The following is a 20,479-nucleotide window of genomic DNA, read 5'->3' on the forward strand; positions in this document are numbered from 1 at the left end:
AGATTTCCGACACAACTGCGACGGCGGCTTTTGGACAGATACTCATTGCCTATTGTTCACCCCAGTGCACACATTAGGGCGCTCTAGTTTAGAGTTCATGCAGTAAGCGGCAGTAGGAAAAGAAAGTAAACCCAAAGGGATCCTTGAAAACGCACATTATAAACAAACAATGCCACAGACACCGAGCTCAGTCCGTGAGTCAAAAGCAACACAGCATGAGGGGAGAATGGAGCGCTAGGACACCCACACAAACATAAGAAGCAGGCCTTCATTTGGACATAGTCACCGCTAAGCCACACAGCTTATAAATATACATATTCACAAAAGGAAGTGGGCGCGTGCCTGTGTCCGTCTGTCTATGCGTTGGCTATAGTGAGGAGTCAGAATCTTTCAAATGGTTAAGACATCCTCTCAAACTGTTCAATAATGCATGGCAGTAAAACAACCTGAAACAGGAAGCTGAGCTCGACGCCACGCATCCTCCCGTCCCCCAAGGTCAGGGGAGCGGAGCGGCGGAGACCTGCCCACGACAAAGGACCTGTCCCCGGGACCGAGGGACCCAACAGCGAGACGCTAGAGCGGTGGCGCCATGGGTCATTGGACTGCGATGAACCGGACCAGGCATACACACACAGACTGGCACAAGTCCATCTCCCCGGGGGGGGGGGAGAGGGGGAGAGAGAGACGCTGGGACGGACTAACACACACACAACACACACTTTTCGCATGTCGACCTGTCAGTACTTGCAGAGGCCTGTCACAAGGTCCGGGTGCCCTCACAGCGAGGGGTGAACACTAAATAGAGCATCAAACACAGCAGAGAGATGCGGTGACAGATCCCCCGTCCCCTAACAGTCTCGCACACACACACACACACACACACACACACACACACACACACACACACACACACACACACACACACACACACACACACACACACACACACACACACACACACACCCACCCGTGCTGCGGTGTTGTTTTGACAGCCGAGAGAGAGCGCGGGTACATCCCATCCCTCCATTAGAGCACCTAGTGTTGCCGTCTGATTTGTCGGCGGCAGCGACGGTGTGAAAACAAACACGCTCAGTAATCACGCTGTGCAGACCCACGGTGTCTGAAAGCCATCGGCGCCTTCATACGGCGTCGCAGGGATTCATTATGCATTGTTTTTTACCAGACTGCGATTCTCTGTGGCGAGTTTAGACGAGATTCAATGAATTTGATGTTTTTGATTAAAGGGTAACAAACCCTGTTTCTGGTGTATGACCTTTCACCGCGAAACACAAAGAACGCCTAATTCTGGGAGTCAAGGAAGACTCAAGGAAGTGGCCCACCCGGGTCCCTCTATCACTCTCGAAACTAGAGCACATCCACTTACGTAGTAGCCTAGAAGTACACATTTATATATACACACCCCATCTTAAGAGAAGACAAAATGGCCGCATTGCACAAAAATAGGGTGGTTTAAAAAAAACGTCACCTTTATTTTGAACACTTGATTAAAGCCTAATCGCCGAAAGCCAAGGTTTTTATAACGTGCGCATTGGCATGGTGACGGGGAAAAACCAAATCACACGCAACACGTCGGTAAATGAGCTCTGGGTATTATTTCAGGAGCCTCTTGATAAGCACGGAGGCACTTTGACCCAAAGCAAACGCTTTGTTTATTTACTCAAGCGGTCATTAACTGGCTGCACGGACAAGGAGCGGCCTCTATTCACATCCCTAAAAGCTTTAGGACGCCGCTTAATTATTCACATGGTTTCTGAAGAGTCCAACATTGATCCACTGCCTGAATTTTAACGGCTTGAAAGGGAATGACAGAGAGATTGAGTGAAAGACAGCGAGAGAGAGAGAGAGAGAGAGAGAGAGAGAGAGAGAGAGAGAGAGAGAGAGAGAGAGAGAGAGAGAGAGAGAGAGAGAGAGAGAGAGAGAGAGAGAGAGAGAGAGAGAGAGAGAGCTCACTGGGGAGAGACTCTTTCTATGCACATGTGGATACATGTGTCATCTCCAAGAGGGACTAGAAAGCGGCTACGTTGTGCGGAGAAGGAGGCAGTCGACAAGGGGAAAGCGCGCAGGTTTGAGCCTGGGGTACCCCAAAACGACTAATTAGGCCAGAAAACACAAAACCGCGGAACAATCATCTGGGGGGACGTCTTCATGCAACAAGAACCATGAACAGCCATTTTGTTAAAGAAATCCAGCCTTGATCCAACCTGTGTTTCATCCGTGCCCCACCCCCTACTGCATCCACACACACGCACACACGCACTCACGCACGCACGCACCAAACCCCCCCCCCACCACCCCCCGGTCGAGGGCAGCATTACGGGAGATAGATGAGCGTTTGAAGTGAAAGGAAAAGAGGGAAACCAAGGAAGTAGTTTAAAGTTGAAAAGAAAAATATTAGTAAGAAAAATCTGGTAAAAAGCCGTTGACGCAGGCAAAGAGCTCTTCCATTCATGTCCCACTTTAAACTCCAGGGCTTTGGAGAAGCCACACAGTGCCCCAATTCTTTGATTGGAGGACTTGTTTTGCCGTGTGAAAAAAAGAAATACACAAACAAACAGAGGGTCTGTGATCATTATTCCCTTTCTAGGACCCTAGTCATTTAACCAACCTATGTATATTTTTTTGTTTGAATGACATTACACAAGTAAATGCTTTCCCCGCTCAATGCCATACAAATTTAAGCAAATATATGTTTACCGAGAAAGAGGAACCCTAAAAAGGTATTCACAAAGAGAGCACTTACAAAACTGCCTGTCAATACATTGAAGGCATAACATCACGAGTGGAAGCCCTCTGCTCACCATTGTTAAAGAAGGGAGCATAATCAGCCATGATATCAGCCTCCATGACAATTTGCCTTCAAGTGGGAGGGGTAATAATGGGAAAGGGCCATTTTGAATTCCATGAACGCAATTTGAGCGCAACAATTACACCTGGAGCCATTAGTCCTTTTGATTAAGCAGAACTCAAAAAGGCTTCCTTGTACTGCAATTATGATAAATAGGTGAAATTATGTTTACCCAAAGGCACCCCCTCCCACACGTTTTGATCAAACCGCAAAGGATGAGTTTTTTTAAATAAACAAAAAACTTCATTACTCCCAAGAGTCATGGGCAGTACAAAAAAAGTGGAAAGTGGAAAGGAGCAAATCAGTGCTACTACTTGGTTCTCCCCCCCCCCCCACCCCCCGCCCTCATTCGATCCAGGACCATTACACACACCACTGCAGCAAGCTAATCAGGGGAAACAATTACGTAAACTTCGTATCCCCCACAACCATCAGTACCCATTATAACTTGGCGTCCCAATGTGGAAATCAATAGTCAGCGGTGTAATTCTCTTAGGCTGGGATAACAGTGTAGGATAAACTGTCTAATAAGCTGTGGAGTCAGGTTGTGGAAAATACAACACTTAAACTCTACCAAGAAAAGAGATCAGAAAACCAAGTAACTAAATGAAGTTTAAGACTTTTATTTAGAACTTAATGAAAGTAATACAAAAGCCGGGCAGCTTTGCAGAACACCTGCTTCTCCAGCTTCGCAAACAGTTTGGATTGCCAACCCAGGGTTTTTAATCAAACAACGCCAATACATGGCTTCAACATCAACCAACTTCTGTTTTTTCCCGCTATGTTCATGGTCTTCAAGCACAACCATGTCTTGGTGAAAAGCCTTTGTGCCAGTTTCCCTCCTACTTTTACCTGGCCTCCCTTATTCATGAAGGAACACCCAGTTCCCCTCATCCTTTGACCTCGCCTTCCCCAACCATTCCTTTCACTACAGTTGCTAAACAAATGGGTTATCTCGACCTATTCAGAAGAATTATATTGTACAAGGAATATGAGAACATACTGGTGGCGCGGAACATAGGATGATATATTTATGAGACTCACTGCTTTTCCACGCTTAACTCATTCATATAGCATATAAGGCAAGAATATGATTATTATCTTTCTATGGGTACAGTCAAATTCTCCCACAGTCACTGACCAAAACAGGAACGCTAAATACTGCTGACAATTGTTTGCTTTTCTTGGTTCGGATTCTTTATTCCTCACAACACGGCAGATAAAGACCTCTTTTGTACCTTTGCCGCAACATAGGAGGCAAGCGTTATGCCTTTCTTAACCGCCTGACGGCTTTCAGGCCATTAGGCCGTTTGTTCTCGATGCAATTCGACAATAGACGGCCATTCTAAAAGACGCATTAACCTCGCCAAAAAGTGTGCGATAATCAAGTCACAGGCGTCTCACCTTTTGATTAATGCCCACTATTGTGCGAATGCTTAAGTCTTTGATAGCCGCCGCCGCGTAACCAATATTATGTTATCTACCCCCTGCAGTTTGGCCACCACCTCTGGGAGGATGTGTACTCATTACAAAGTAACTCATCATCATTATGAGTTTAAAAATATGCTGAGCTGCTAGCTAGCGTATTCAAGCTCATCAGCATAACAACATTAGAGGGGGAAACCTGTGGGCTGGCAATCCAACACTTCCTCAATATTACTCTCCCAGCGGGCCTGGCGTGTCCACATCCATTACAGTGAATCTAGCTCCCAACCAGGCCCCATATCTGCCACCAAGACATGCAATCAGGACCCCATGACACATTACTGGGAAATAAAATTAATTAGAGCTACACTACAAACCTGTCCGTCTAATGAATTAATCAGGACTAACTGGAAGAGGGAAAAATCCGACTTTTGAAAGAGAACGACGCATCATCCGATTTCATGTGCGGTTGATCCGATTTTCTGTAACTTTGCACTGCTGACGTCAGAAGCCGAGCAGAGGATATACTGTACCAGGGTGAGCAAAACCAGAACAGAAACTCACTAATGATATATTATATTAGTTCAGGGCTCCCAAATCCCTAATTTATTTACATCCTAAATGGGTTTACCTCATCGGAGAGGAGACAGATTGCCAGAGGCAGTGGGAAGCGAGATGATTTGGGCCCAATTTTGTCTCAAATTGGCTGCTGCCAGTGCGATACATCATAGAGAATTAAGAGGCCTCTTCCCCCACCACAGAACTGAGTCCGTCATATTGGCACATCTGTCAGGGGCCTGCCCCTGACACAGACAAATGGGCCAATCCTGGCACAAGAAGGCTGATCTGAACTGCCAGCAATAACCAAGATTAATAATGAGTCAGCTCGAGCCCTGGTGAAATTCATTTTTAATAATTAGTTTCTGCACCTCTCAATTTTACCGACCATTAGCAGAGGTACAACTGCAGGTTGATAAACCACCATCAGCAAGACCGAACGAATATTGATGATGGTATGTTAAGCGCTCGTCATCGGAGGGGAGGGACGTGACTACAGATGCGGGAAAAATACTGTTACCGGGGGAAAAAAAATCCTGGGTGCGATGTGGGGAAAATAATTGCCATAGGCGTTTACTCATGGCTGCAGGCAAATGTTTAGATATGTTTATATGATACTCTGTGTGTGTGTGTGTGTGTGTGTGTGTGTGTGTGTGTGTGTGTGTGTGTGTGTGTGTGTGTGTGTGTGTGTGTGTGTGTGTGTGTGTGTGTGTGTGTGTCAACCTCTGTTCAAAGGCAATTTTTTTTCTTTGACTCCTTTAAAATCATCTTTTGCGACAGCCTACACATCATTACATGGTCTACATTTTCTGGGGTTTATTCCAATCTGGGGAACATGTAACGCCTCATGGCCTTTTATTGTTGAACCTGGCCCTCATGCAAATGATCTGCAGCGAAAAAGTGCCACGGCCGTTTCAGAACAAAAACACCAAAACAACAAACTGTGTAGTGGCCGCTTCCAAGCGTGTAAGTTATATACAGGTCTTGTCATTTATATTAGAAAAAAAAACAACCTGAAACAAATATTGACGGTTATTGCCGTACTGTAATGAGAAATGTCATTTGGGAATTTTCACCAGGCCCACACGTACAGCACTCCCAAATGTTGTTACAAGAAAGCAATCAAAAGGAGGAAAAAACATGCTCATAATACTGGCCTAAAAGCCAACAATAAGAAGAGGAATAGAAGCACGAAGATAGGAATAGCAGGGACGCCGGCAGAGGTATAGCGAGATCCTGCACAGATAAGGTAAGGTGATAAATGATCTGTAGCCCCGTTAATGTGGGAGTGGTGAGTAACACATCACCTCTCATATGAAAAATGCCCCACACACACACACACACACACACACACACACACACACACACACACACACACACACACACACACACACACACACACACACACACACACACACACACACACACACACACACACACACTTAAATAACATCAAATCAAATTACTGCGGATTTCAGGGCAACTTTCTTTGCAGTTCATAACCTGAGCACACAGAAGGCAAAGCCTCCCTACACCGCCCTTACGTTTGGCACTCAGCCTTCCCTTCCTTGTGTTTCACATAGAGGACTGTGTACCAGTATTAGTGGGACAATTAAAATTATTTCCTCCAAGAAAATTAAAGTGATTTCACAAAAAGAAGGCCCAAAAATTTAATTATTGTTTTGCTCCGTCACAATTACCCAAAAGGTTTTTATAAATGGATTGGCAGCGGCAACGTTAAGAGGACGTAAAATACAATGGCTTCCTCCGTGCTAACTGTTAACCTTTAATAGCCAGGGGTGACATGCTGCTCTTTGCCACACAGTCTTAAACTGAAGCCAACCAACTAGAGCCAGACACATCCAGCCAGGCGCATTTCAATTCAGAATATTTATAAGGAACAAAAACCAAACACAAAGCCGTTAAAAAGAGTGTTTGCCTGCTAGGGCACGCTTGCCTGTGTCCTATTCACACTGGAGGATGCTAATTACAGCCCTGGAGCAGCGGACATTTCTGCGTTTCCTCCACATTTCTATTTTCAGTTGCAGAGAGGCAGCTTGCTCTCCCGTCGGGGCTGGTGATGCGTTGTGTTGTTGACCCAGCAACGCAAGATGCAAGATTGTTAAATAGGCCACTCCCATCTACGGATCAACACATCGGTACCATCTGACAGTGGCGGAGTTGAGTTGGAAGGTGTATGGATGTGATATACGTTTTATTACTGGACTTTACTGGTGAGGGTAACCGAGTGTCCAGATGCTAGCTTACTATGGATCGATGACTTCTTCAATATGCGATGAATGGGCCCTTTTCACCGCAGGAAACACACAGGTGTAGCTCATAAGATTAATAATGGGATATAACTAGTAAAGTTAACGTACGTTGAATGTGCTGGTACTGCGACAGACATAAATGACAAAAGTCAACCCACCCTAACAATGAACATACCATAGCAAGTGTCAAAACCCAAATAATGCTATAGGCCTATAGCACATTTGGTATTAAGGTTTAAAATATTGTCTGTATTGTACTATACTGGGTTGCATTGTCAATGTGAATGCATTTTGACAACAGGTTCAAACAAAAGCAATTTAAAAATAACTTCTGTGACTTAGAGGAAAGGGCAGGGTGATATTGGTACTTGAATGCAGCGAACCTCCTATATGCGGAGTCAAAACACTTCCAGGAAGTTCCAGAGTAAATACTGGAACTTCATAACCCCACCCTTCCGACAGGTCCCACAGTCACAGAGCCATAACCTCCATGATTCACTTTTCTTAACCATTACATTGACTTCCCCATTGTTGTTGTCGTTGTTGCCGTTTAAAAAATATATATATAAAACCCTGCCTTAAAACCAAAGTAAAACAAATAGAGGCTGTGAGCATTTAACCAAAATAAGTCTTTGTCAGATCTATCAGATCTTTGTCAGATCTTTGTGCTGCCTCTGCGGCAGCACAAAGTTGACACAATGATGAATGTCATTAAAGAGACACTCATTTAAAAAACTTTAAACGAGTGTGTAGAGTTCAAAATACTGGCCGGTAATAAAACGACAGAAATGCTAATGCAATGTGCACCAATTTGATTTCTTTCTTTTTTTCTCCACTTTTACACCCGAGCCTAGATCCCCCGTGCTCCCTCTGTCTGCGGAAAAACTCACGCAGACGCTAAACGGAGTCAGATGGAAATCAATTACAAAGAAACATGATAATGAAGTCAGGAAGGAAATAGACAGGAACAAACATAACCATCAGACAATATTCTCACATTGCATGTGCAGTTGTACAGTATGTGAAATTAATATTCCTGTTTCGGTTAATTATGGCTCAATGCCAACACATTCTTACGTGGTTGGATGTATTCAGCAAACTGAATTTGCTGAATACAAAAAAAAAAAAGATGTGTCATTCCTGCACTGTTAACCATCTGGGTTTTGACTCCTTCATTCTGAAATCCCTTTGAGTCTCTTGGCAAAGAATTTCACTGATAAATTGTGTTATGTGGGCCTGTGCTTGACATGTTGGCATATGATGTGTGTACACACACTGCTCTACCAGTGTAGAGCAGGGAATGTTCTTTATAGTTTCAAATGTAATGGACAATGTGGGTAAGAAACTGCTGGAAAGGTTATTTGGCATTCAAACACTGATCATAATAGGTCCCGTATGAATACATATTATATTTGTCAAGAAAATGTTGCCTTTAAGGACATTGTAATTAATTGTTAGTTCTGTTGTGATTTGCCAGAGTCTAGTAAGATGTCCATGGTGATCAAGACTAATAGAATAACTCCACATAATGTAGACTTCACTTTTCAATAAGAAAATCTTTAAATTGAATTAAAGCTAGGGCAGGCAATTTGGAGGAACCAGCGTTAAAGAGATTTCTTAAATATCCAAACGAAGAAGCCCCATCCCTACCTTCAGGCCAAGGCAAAGCTACTCCTGCAAAACGCATGAGTAGCTTGCTAGCTTTAGCATAAGGTCTGCCTAGCCTTGTGGAACATTGACATATATACAAAGAGGCCGCATTGACTGCTTCAACCAATTTCTGCTGTACATCAATGTTGCCACCATATTTCAAAGGCCAAGACTGGCATGTAAACAAGAACAAGTAAACAGGGGAGCGTTTTTCTGGATAAAAAATACTTTAATGTTTACCATTCTCAACTTATTTCCATAAGTCGTTTTATATTCATATTAAAACATTGTTTTTTATATAAAAATTGTATATATATATATAATTATTTTTTAACTCATTAAAATCGATTCAGTAATGTAAACGTTTGAGTGTTTTTTATCCAGAAGAACCACAGTTCCCCCAGTTACTTGTAGTTGATTAAAGGCCAGTCTTTGCCTCTCCGATATGGCGGTGGGATCAAAAGGTCACTGTGGCGTCTATGTTAACATGTCTATGTTGTGGAAGACTCTGGTCGTGCGCAATGACGCCCCCACAAGGAAGGTACTGGTGGAAGCACAGGAAGGCCATCAAATCATTACATTTGGGCCAAATTAATTGATAGGCAGGTTTTTACAGGCCTGTGACAGCAACAAACACCAGGGTTTTTTCTCCCATTTTCTGTCACACATTGATTGCTGTCAGGATGTAAAGAGAATTTCAACAAATACGACCAAAAATGATTACAAAATAAATGGCCTACCCTTGTGTTATATTAAACGCTGAGTTCTGATGCAACTGATAACTGCATTTAAAGTGAAATTGAGAGAAACGCCCAACACACAAATAACAAAAGATGTAATCTTTAGCATATACTGTACTCATTTATAAAATACCATTAAAACCCATGGAGATGTGGACTCCTTACAAAGAGAAAAGGGTCAAGCGCAGGACCCGCCCACACAGTGACAGCCCTGCCGTTTATATAAGGTGATTGTGTTCATGATTTAAGCAAACAATGACGGGAAACTAAACGGAAACCAAAAAGAGGGAGAAGCAGACAAGGTCACGCATGTCCTCAGTGATAACCTGTCTTTTGTTTTATGAAATATGTTACCTAAATGCAGAGTTTAATCAATTATTTAGATGAAATGAAACAACCTTCAAGACAGTTTCATATTTATTTGAGAGTCAGCCAGCTTAACTGGCCATGGACAAGCCATTCCATTAGGCTAAGTTGATAACAAAAAAAAGTAGCCCACTTAAATGCATTTCTTTTTCTACACATTTTTGCAGAATATACAAAAAACATGGCATGAGACAACTTCAAAAACACATGAAATGACCTGAATATTTCTCACTCACACACACACACACACACACACACACACACACACTCACACTCACACTCACACTCACACTCACACACACACACACACACACACACACACACAAAAGAGTTAAAGTCACTACAAAAGCCATTTCTCCAACCTAATAAAGAGTTGAGTTCGCCCTGCAGAAGGGTCTGGAGAAGAGCAATACATTTCTTTCTAGTTTCGATACGTTTTTGCGGGAGACAATCACCAAGCTGGCTTTTCCCCCCTGGCGCGCTATTGGCTGGTTTAACACAATGACGACAGGGAAGCGACGGCAAGCAGCCAATTGCGCACAGAGTCAATTTAACTCCGCCCGTTGATCACGCCTCTTGTGCTGAAGAAAATGACAGCAGCTTTCCCAGACCAACGTGCAATCTACGATAGAGCTTGGTCTGGCAATAGCCAGGCTAGGAGAATATGAAACGAAAGAAAAATGCGAAACCGCGAGGTCAGCGGGCGATGAGGAAGAACTGACGCGAGTCTGACACGACAGAGCTGAACATGTCAGAGAGGAATCACACCGGGGGGGGGAATAAGGACTCACTGGAATAGGCCCAATAGGCATCTCCGGCCGCCCTCCTCTCCCTCCTGACGTCTCGGTGCTCGTAAACTCCTAGTCCACCATGGTAAGGCTGGCCGTCCAGTGCCACTGTGGGAGGTAAACACACAAGTATGAGGAGATACATTGAAAACACGTTAAAGCACATATTCCATATTCCTATAGCCGCCAGGACCGAGAGGAGCTGTACACAAGATGGGGGGGGGGCCTATGGTTACACTTTCTCATTTCAAACATGAGCGTTACGAACATATTCCCCAGATCGCAACACTGATCCGTTGACCCAGAGTTCAATAGTGCCGGGGGCCTGGCCCCGGGTTTCTAACTTGTGTGTTCCCGTCGCTGAATATTTAATCACTTGGATGTGGAGCTGGAAGCCCTCCGTCCATGGCGTCGGTAGATCCGACGTGCAACTTGGAGGAGGATTGCAGCAGAGTACTCAATCCCGTGCATTACGTTCATGAGCGGAATTATGGTTTATTTTGATCCCCATTTTGTTTCCCCGTGGTAGTGGACCATACGTTCCATACACACACACACACACTGCACTCTGGGGTTTCTTCGGGGATCAGTGGATCCACTGTTGTTTTTTTAAATACATTAAGGCTCAGGTGTTCTTCGTGCAGGCTCCATCAGAGGATATAATTCCTCTGGTATGAAGTGCAAACTACTCACAGATACGGTACATGATGGTATGGTACACACATTAATAAGGTGCTGTTGTGGGCTGAAAGAAAAATGGAACGAGCATAAACATCAATTATTCTGGAACATCCCTTTCCCTACCCCGAGGTAACGCATGTGCAAGGCGTTGAAAGAGTCTGAAGCGTGTGTAATTATATTTGAGTAATGAGCTACAACCATCACTACTAGAGGGGGGAATTACTCAAGGATGAACTCTGCAAAAGGGGGTTTGCTGACCTTCAGCCCGTGAATCCGTTACTTCCAGAACCCCAGCGAAACCACGGCAGCTCCAGTATGAGGGTTCCGGGCGTTATTCTGTAACGCCCGCCCCCCCCGCCCGCCCCCCCCCCCCCCCCCCCCCCCCGGCTGATCCCCTGTGTTTCCACCCCAGCTGACACTGTTTGACATAATGACCTAATGGGAACTAATGATCATTGCTATCAGTGGTCTGGACGGAACAGAATGAAGCCCCTTTACAGCCCCTGTGATACTTCCAACTCGCTCATAGTTGCCATCAATCAACGCCCTTTACGGCAGCAGCTGCCACTGCTGCGAACTGACGTTTTTTTTCCGAGGTTGTGTGCGGAAACGACGCAGAATTTATATTTTGTGTTTACCCATCGGTATAGGACACGTTGATAACCCTTCTGTTTGAATCGAATGTTAAGTATTAAAAGCCTTTTTTTTTAAATAATGTATTCATATACCATTTGATGTAAAACCTTATCGAAATTATCTATAGAAGTGTAAATCTGATACAAATACTTTCGGAGACTAAAAAACAATATGGATTAGAATATGAATATAGATTACCCATCCATATATTACTATGGAACGCAAACGCTGTGTTGAAAATGTACACATAAGATACAGTCAGTCTATTTCCTGAGAGAAGCGACCGATCAAACAGTCTCCCCAGGCGTCCAACTGAAAAGTGGATAACCTTTAAGCCAGAATTCAAAATATCAGTAAGCAGTCATTCACAATCACCACGCAGAAATGCATCTGACATCATGCATCCATTGATTAGACTATAATAAGATTACATTATCTAAAAAATTATCTATTTTTGGAGGATCACATCAACAAATTAAATGATTTTTGGAGCATCAGAGTCGACAAACGACTTCCAATAATATCGGCTTTGTACGAGAAAAAGATAGCAACCTCCTAAAAATTCAATGCCTTTGCTTTCACCTTTCCTTCTATGGCATATGCCAAGAAGCGGCTACATGAAACGGCTCGACCCATTGTCGACTGGGTGTTTGGACCGAACACAATGCAGCGTTGTCTTGCTCCTCTCCAAATGCTCACAACACACTTGGCATTCAAAAGCCTTGCCATAGCCCATGGACTACAGCTGGTTTACTGTTTCATGAAGGAGGCAACGACTTTGGCAAATTAGCATCACGTCACTACATTTACACATTTGTCTTCGTTCTTTGGCGATTAACCGACTTGTTCCTGAACGTATCTGTTTGTGTGTGACGTCCTAAATCAACCCATCAATAAATAAAGCCCGGAAGGGTCCGCAGACATTCCCTGTGGAAATGCCTGCGGGTTGTTTTTCGTCTGGAGATTGTGTTGTGTCTTTTTTTTCTGCATACTCTGCCCTGAAACAAGAGGAGTGGCGATGCACGTCCGTTGACAGGGAAAGTGTCGACGAAGATGTATTTTTTATTTTTCAAACATTTAGGTAGAAAGGTGCATGTCGAGCAAAAAGATTGCAGATATATTTTCTTTTTAAAAGAGAACTTAAGAGGTTTCAATAACGAATGCTGCAGTGTTCAATGTTTTGTACGGATATCTTGGCGAATAAATAAAAATATATTTTTTTTAACAAACATTGAACCGCACACTCGGTGTACTTAACAAAAGGGATTGGCTCCTGTTCTGCTCCCTGTTGCAAAATGGACTATCCAATCCAAGTTTCACTACTTCACCTGCAAGTAATAATATTAATAAATCAAATTGATATAGCGCTTTACCAAATGCTCAAAGACATTTGTCTGAAGCAAAGGCCAGTTTGCAAATCAATCTCATTTAATGATAGATATGCCAGAAATGTCCAAGGCCATGAGTATGTGAAATTGTATCTAATGCGACCCATTTAGGCCCGAGCAGTGTTTCCTCGTGTCTATTGAAGGGCTCCAATAGAGCCCACATTAACCATGGTGCCAGAGTCCACTCCTGGGCTCCAAGGGCCCAGTTGTTCTCCTGAGGGCTGCCGGGGCAGGTTCATTCATGGAGTCTAACGGGAATTACAGCACTCAGTTTGCATTTCATGAAGCGATTGCAAATGTACACGCACAGGCGAGCACACGGTCTCCTACTATGTTTTAAATCGGGCAAATGCAAATAGACACACAGACACACACACACACACACACACACACAAGTTACCAATAGTTGCATCACTACGGGCTGATTAATTAGCCATGGCGTGGAGTCTTTGGGAGCCTATAAGTAGCGGGGCACAATGCACCGGGCCTCGTTTACCAGCCGCTTCCTCCCCCGCATAAAAAGAGACGTCAGAAGAAGGCATGGGACGCGTGCCACTTAGGTTCCTCGATTTATCAAACAAATGATACATGACGAAAAACATTGTCACGGTTCTTTGTGCATCCCATCAAGGCAAAGCTACCCCCTTGGCCCTGTATCTGTGCGTTTCATTATCAAAGTTATTTTTGCTCTCGCTGTGCCTCGACAGTCCTCCTGGCCAGGTTAAATAGTGTGAATGCTTCCAAATGACACCGCAACCCCGGTGTTGTGCTCGCTCTACAATTGGCGGCCAAAGACGGGTCACATCAAAGGGATCCCTTGACGTGAAGTCAATGAGGCGCGCTGGTCGTGTTGGGCATGACACAACTTTGCCTCCATCACCCTCGCATCCGTCATTGGATCGATGGCACCAGAGAAACAAAGAACTACTTCTTCGACCCCAGTTTCCTTTCCCCACTATATTAATTAACCCTCTCAAAAAAGGAAGTGCAAACAGGCTAGTGGGGAAACATTTTTCTGCTGGTGCTGGAGGCTCTGTGTGTGTGTGTGTGTGTGTGTGTGTGTGTGTGTGTGTGTGTGTGTGTGTGTGTGTGTGTGTGTGTGTGTGTGTGCGCGCGCGCAGGCAGGTTGCGGAACAGCAGGGCTGCTACACCTTTGATCAGAGAGCAGAGGAGACAGCACCATGTCAACAGTTTACACTCATCTGTGTCAGCCATCCCCTGTGGGCATGGGATTAAAGCCACAGCCTCTCTGGTGGGGTAGAGCCGACAGCAGGGAGAGAGAGGGAGAGACAGAGAGGGAGAGAGAGAGAGAGAGGGAGAGAGAGTGAGAGCCTCAAGTTGATGGAGGACAGTCTCACCCGACAACAAGAGAAGAAGAAATAAAAAGTAAAAAAAATGATTCCATCAAATTTGAAGAGATATACAAAATGTATGGGAATACCAAGTAGGTTGGTTAATCAGTCATGGTTCAAGTGAGCGTGACAATGCATGAATGCAGGCGGGTTCAAAATATGGAGGGCGTGTGAGTCATCAGTGTGAAAAGTTAGCAGCATAGTACAGTACAATAAGGTGGTAAATATATTCACTGGCATCATAAACACCTTGTGCGCCGCAATTAGAGATACTAAATAATTTTTCCAGTTGCGTTGCCCTTCGGGAAAGGGCTGAATCATCAACAGCTCCATTAGAGCCTACTATTTAGAGTTCCCTAACATCGTTCTTCTAAACAACAAGCAATGTCACCCTGGAGAGCACTCCTTGACAACCGCATGAGCTTTAAGGTTACCTGAGCCGTTTGGTGGCGATGTCTGGGTTAAATAACACCTCCAGCTAAAGTTGTAGCGGCAGCATATGGGGAGATAATGTAGAAAGATTGCGAAGGCCCTTCGATGTCACTACTGTGATTTAAATGGATGCAACACAATTTCTGGATGGTGCTAGCCATATGGTGTCCATTACAATCTTCCCGGATTTTCTATTACTTACATGATCTCGTTTAACTGTAGGATATATTTCCAGACATGTAATTTCCCTGTATGGCAAAATTAGGGTCTTTAAAAAAAATGGCATTCATTAAATGCTTGAAATAATTTGACAATGCTATGAGCAAAACAATAACTGGTAATCACTTTAGGCCAATCAATCTTCCCTTGCAAGGTAGCAAGCTAGCATTATTTTTGTTTTGTTTCCTTATTGAAAGCCTCTATGCCATGGAGACCACTCTTCTCCAAGACTTCCACCTTAAACTGTCTTGAAGGAATACAAAATAAAAAACTGAGTAAAAACCTGAACTGAACCCTTCAAAATTGATTGCGTTTCCATTCAATTCCGAAGCAATTAGAATAATGTGAATGACTACACAGTCCCATTGATCTGTATTATGCTAATGACCTAGTTCCAGTGTGGACAACCATGGCTGCAGCCAAGGAGGACAGCTACAGCAGCCACTGATTGGAATTAACTTTTAGCACTTGTTTAGCAGATGTGTCAGAATCCGAATCGTTTTATTTTGCCACGACTATTTGCACATACAAGGAAAGGGAGTTGGGGAGGTTGGCGCATAAAAACACAAAGAAACACGATTTAAGCAAAATATAAACAAAAGAATGAACAAGACTATGATTAGACAATATTTACACACTAAGTTGCCTATATGGTCAGCTGACCATATTCTACACTGCCAGACAAACAAGATGAATGATATCAACCAACTGCATTTAAATGCATTTCCAAGTTGGCCACAACTTAAATTCAACTCAAGGCATAAACCCTTTGGCATGGTGGATGTGTGTGCAAATGTGTGTGCGTGTGTGTTTTCCCAGGAAAGAGGTGGTTGGGGTGAAATGTGCCAGGGCTCTGCGAGTCAGACATCAAGCTAGGGAACAGAAAAACTGCCAAGATCAGCCAAAGATGAGGTACGAGGTAGTGAAGCCTGAGGGATAAAACATGAACCTGCGAATAAATAAATAAATAAATAAATCAGACTCAAATCCCCAACGGAGATGTTTAGGCATACACAGCTAAAAGCAAATAAGCAGTTTCAGCAGCGAGGACTTTAGCAGCTTTGGGGCGGAGAGATTCAGCCACATTACAGTAAAATTAGGTTCTGTCAAGTGCTGAAACAATTTAGGCTCTCATAAATCATTAACAGAAATCCTTCACGTAAATGTTCCTCGATCAGTGCGGCACCTTTACTCCTCCAAGACAATACCAAACATGGGACGTAACATGACAGCTTTTTCCCCCCATAGTGTCTCGCTTTTCAATTAGGAAATGTGTTAGCCTAGCCTACTTGTGGTGTTGCACAGCTAGATTAACTGTTCTACATACAGCCTGTCTGCAAATTAACTTTGTAAATGCAGAGACATCGCACAGATTTTAGACTAGCTGCCTGCAATTATAACCCTACGTCACATTAACGTGTACACAAGGGACCAAAATAGTCTGTCGAGCAATCAGGAAATAAGTTGATGAAAAAAGTGGTTGGAGTATCTATCTAATATGTGGTGTTTGGAATTCGCTAGGTGCATTCATGTTGTTATCGTGTGGCTACTGAAAAAAAAAAAATTACGCAACCAATCATGGCTTAGATGAGACTAGCTCCACGGAGATGGACACATTGCTAGTCTCTGGCAGGACTGTGCGACATTGTACAGGCATCTACATCGATCTGTGTGGCCATAAAACCATGTCTTTATGTTTACACACACGTGTGTGTGTGTGTGTGTGTGTGTGTGTGTGTGTGTGTGTGTGTGTGTGTGTGTATATATATATATAAAAATGAGAGAGCGAGAGCTCAAATTTGAATTGTCCTGTTATTGATTCCCAAGTAGGTTTTCGGTTGCCTCTGGGGAAAAAACCTAATTTCACATTATACCTCTTCATAACATTATGGTATTTCTTATGAATTGAGAGGATTAGCATGTCGTATTTTAAACTCTGTTCAAGGCATGGAACGGAGACTACTCTATTCCTCAATAAAGCTCATCCACGCAAAAAATATATGGATATTCTATGATAATACATTTTGCCTATCCCGACAATCTGTCAATTCCGCAACTGCTACAAGATGCGAGATCATTAACATATGTCCAATCCAATCGGATCACTGAAAAGAAAAAAAAGTGCAGTGTATCTGCCTACCAATGTTGAAAAGCAATCCTCCAGCTCATCGGCATTATGACTCCAAGCCAACCATAAATACTACCGCTAAACTGGGACTGTGAAACCACTTCTTCATCCCTGCTAGGGGCCATACAAGCAGACTGCCGGCCTCTCTTGCTCTTTAGCTTCTCTTTGATGTCAGAGCCTAATCAATACTTCAAGGCATAACTTGGCAATACTAAATAAAACTGTGCAGAGAGACAAAGCCCTACTTTTGTGGCATATTCTATTCATTACAGAATACAAATGTCAACCATATAGTCTGTATCAGCAACTGTACACTAATTATCTGAAAGGAAATTACATTTAATGAGTCCATCCATATACAATTGTTTTGTGATAATCAGAAAATGAAAAACTCGATTAACAAACAAGTTGTATTGATCCGGGCATACGTTTACAGTGAATTACTCTGTCTCTAAATTACCATTTAGATAGAAATGGCCCTGCAAAAGTGTATTCTGAAATGTTCTTTATAGCTAATTTTAAATCATCTGTTTAATTTCCTGCTTTATGGCCTATGATTTAATAACATGCTTGTTATTTCAATATGAAATATAATACTGTCAAAGCATAGCAAACTGACGCCCTATTTAGCATTTAAATTGACCTTGGTTTGTCATTCAATTCAACATAAATCATCCTATGTGTACAATGAAATTAATACAGCTCTTATCAGTGACACACCTGAAAAGGACTCCTCTTTCATGTTATTGACCTTCTATAAATAAATGACACATGTTATGTGTTCCTTTACCTGCATTCTAGCCTACGTGACTTAAAGTCTTCCGGCTATTAAATAGATAATGACAAATACAATCTTGATGACATGTTTTGTAATCAAATGTTCTGAGTTGATTCCAAAGCTATACATAAATAATAGCACTGTACAAAAGCAAACTCCAAAAGTACCACTATTCATTATCAGGCTATACAACTGTGGAACATATAATTAATTACCAAAATAGACCAATTTAGTTATTATTTCCATTACAATGTATTGAAAATGTCCTCCGAACAAGCAGCAAGTACACACATCTTCTATATGCGTTACACATAGCTTATAACCAGGCTATTATAGTGTTGAATACACTTATAGAAAACCATAATAGTACTGTTAAAGCCAAGTTTGGCGTACAAAGCGATTATCTTTAATAAAATATTATGGTCAAAAACTGTCCCACTGGGTTTGGTAAAAAATAATGTACACAATAGTGACAGGGGCTCAATGTAGATGTTGCTGTGAGCTGACGTTCTGCTCATAATGTCCTTGAACAGTGCAATGATCAATGCGGTATTTAAGTATTGCAGATATGTGCCGCACGAACAAGAGGCTCTGGAGGTGTTGCTTTTTTCCCCCTCACTGCATATGGTCTTGAGCTGAATGCAAAGTACATGAAAGAACAAGGAAACGGCCTACGGAACACATGTCACTTCCTCCCTGTGGAAAATAATGGCTGAGCATATACACAAATCTGTACATTCCACTAGACATGAAAGGATGCACGCCGGACTTCAATGGAAGGGTATCAGTGTGGGATCTCAGACACCCAGCAAACTGGGTTTTCATCTTGGCCGGTCAAAGTGAATGCAAAACACACACCGACACACTCACAGAGAGAGAGAGCTGACACCCACCCACACCTGCAATGCAGACTTTAATTGGGCCTACCTTGGTACCTAAGGTCACTGTCATCCCCTTTGGCCACTTAAAGCCTATGATTCTGGACCCTCTTATTCGAAGAGAATCCGGTCATTGCGCCTTGACTTTAAGAAGCATTTCTTCATCGCCTAAAAAAACTAAAATCAACACTGGACTTCATTGCAGAGTTGTTGGTCATGTATACTGAACTAAATGCACTGCGCGGGGCTCTGAATTGATCCAAGTCCTATAATTTATCGGTTACACTAATGTCGACAGGACAATCTTGTTAGTACCTAGAGCTATGCCATATGTCCCTTTAAAAATCAATAGTGCAATATGAGATTAGCCTCTCTATCGCAACGTTGTGGATGGAGTTCCCCCATGTTGCCTTTTTCCCCCCCGATGTTGGAGGCTGCATTTATGAAGAGTCCATTTCTGAACGTATTATTAGAATGTCCTCGCCGGGTGAAATGAAGCACGGGCGCTCCTCCACCTGCTTCGTCACGCACTGCTTCCATTAATGTCTCCTGGATGCTGCAGGTAAACGGCCCCTGTTATCCCATCATATCCCATGCAATTGTTAATATCACTCAACTCTATTCCTACTGATTAAATACTTTGCCCTCCACCACAAATAAATACTTTACAGTACACGTGTCCCCTGCCCCGATTTCATCGGAACCAAGCATCGGGATAAATCGACATAGACGTAAACATTTTAAAATACAGATAAACGGATGAGAAGAGAAGACGGCTGCCAGCCTCCACTAGTGTCTCTGGGGTGTTGTTTACCGCGGGGCCAGATGCGTCCTGAAATCCCTGGGTGATCACCGGTTACCTGGAGAGAGGTCTGCACGGCTGGGATAAACACACGTGTGCCAGGAGAGGTTGAGTAGCCTAGCAGTGACAATAACACCCACCGCCCCCGCGTAATCAACCAGCGCTAATCCAACCACGTTTGACAGTGACGGTTTATTACCGAAAGTCGTGCGTACCCCCCCCCCCCCCCCCAAGTTTGCATCAAATTCAGTTGTTGACTTTTTGCAAAACACTTGCACTGTTTATTAAACATGAAAGCTGTCTGTGTTGAGGAAGCGTAACAAAAGAAAACTGACTCCGTTCTGAAATATGAAAATGTCAAAAGCAAAAGGCCGTGGTATTCAAATCTCTAGATAATTGGGGTTGGACTACCAGGAGGCCTTCAATGTTTGTGTTGAGGTAAAGAAACATTTGCATTACCCGAAGGGGAGCGTGTCAACAGGATCGATAGGGCTGGGCTGTAAAACCCTCGTTCCTCCT

The 20,479-nt window shown here is 43.3% G+C and overlaps 1 protein-coding gene across 1 annotated transcript in view; it reads right to left on the reverse strand.

The window, feature by feature from the left end:
* LOC311339148 (receptor-type tyrosine-protein phosphatase gamma-like) overlaps positions 1–20,479 on the reverse strand; it is a gene marked incomplete at its 3' end in the record, with an annotated part of 78,047 nt that overhangs the window by 50,923 nt on the left and 6,645 nt on the right. Inside the window, exon 2 of the mRNA XM_084464520.1 lies at positions 10,670–10,774. Within this exon, the coding sequence (XP_084320646.1) occupies positions 10,670–10,774 (105 nt within the window). The remainder of the gene's footprint in view (positions 1–10,669; positions 10,775–20,479) is intronic.

This window comes from Micromesistius poutassou (genome assembly GCF_964030765.1).
Source record: "Micromesistius poutassou genome assembly, chromosome: 2".
NCBI lineage: Eukaryota > Metazoa > Chordata > Actinopteri > Gadiformes > Gadidae > Micromesistius > Micromesistius poutassou.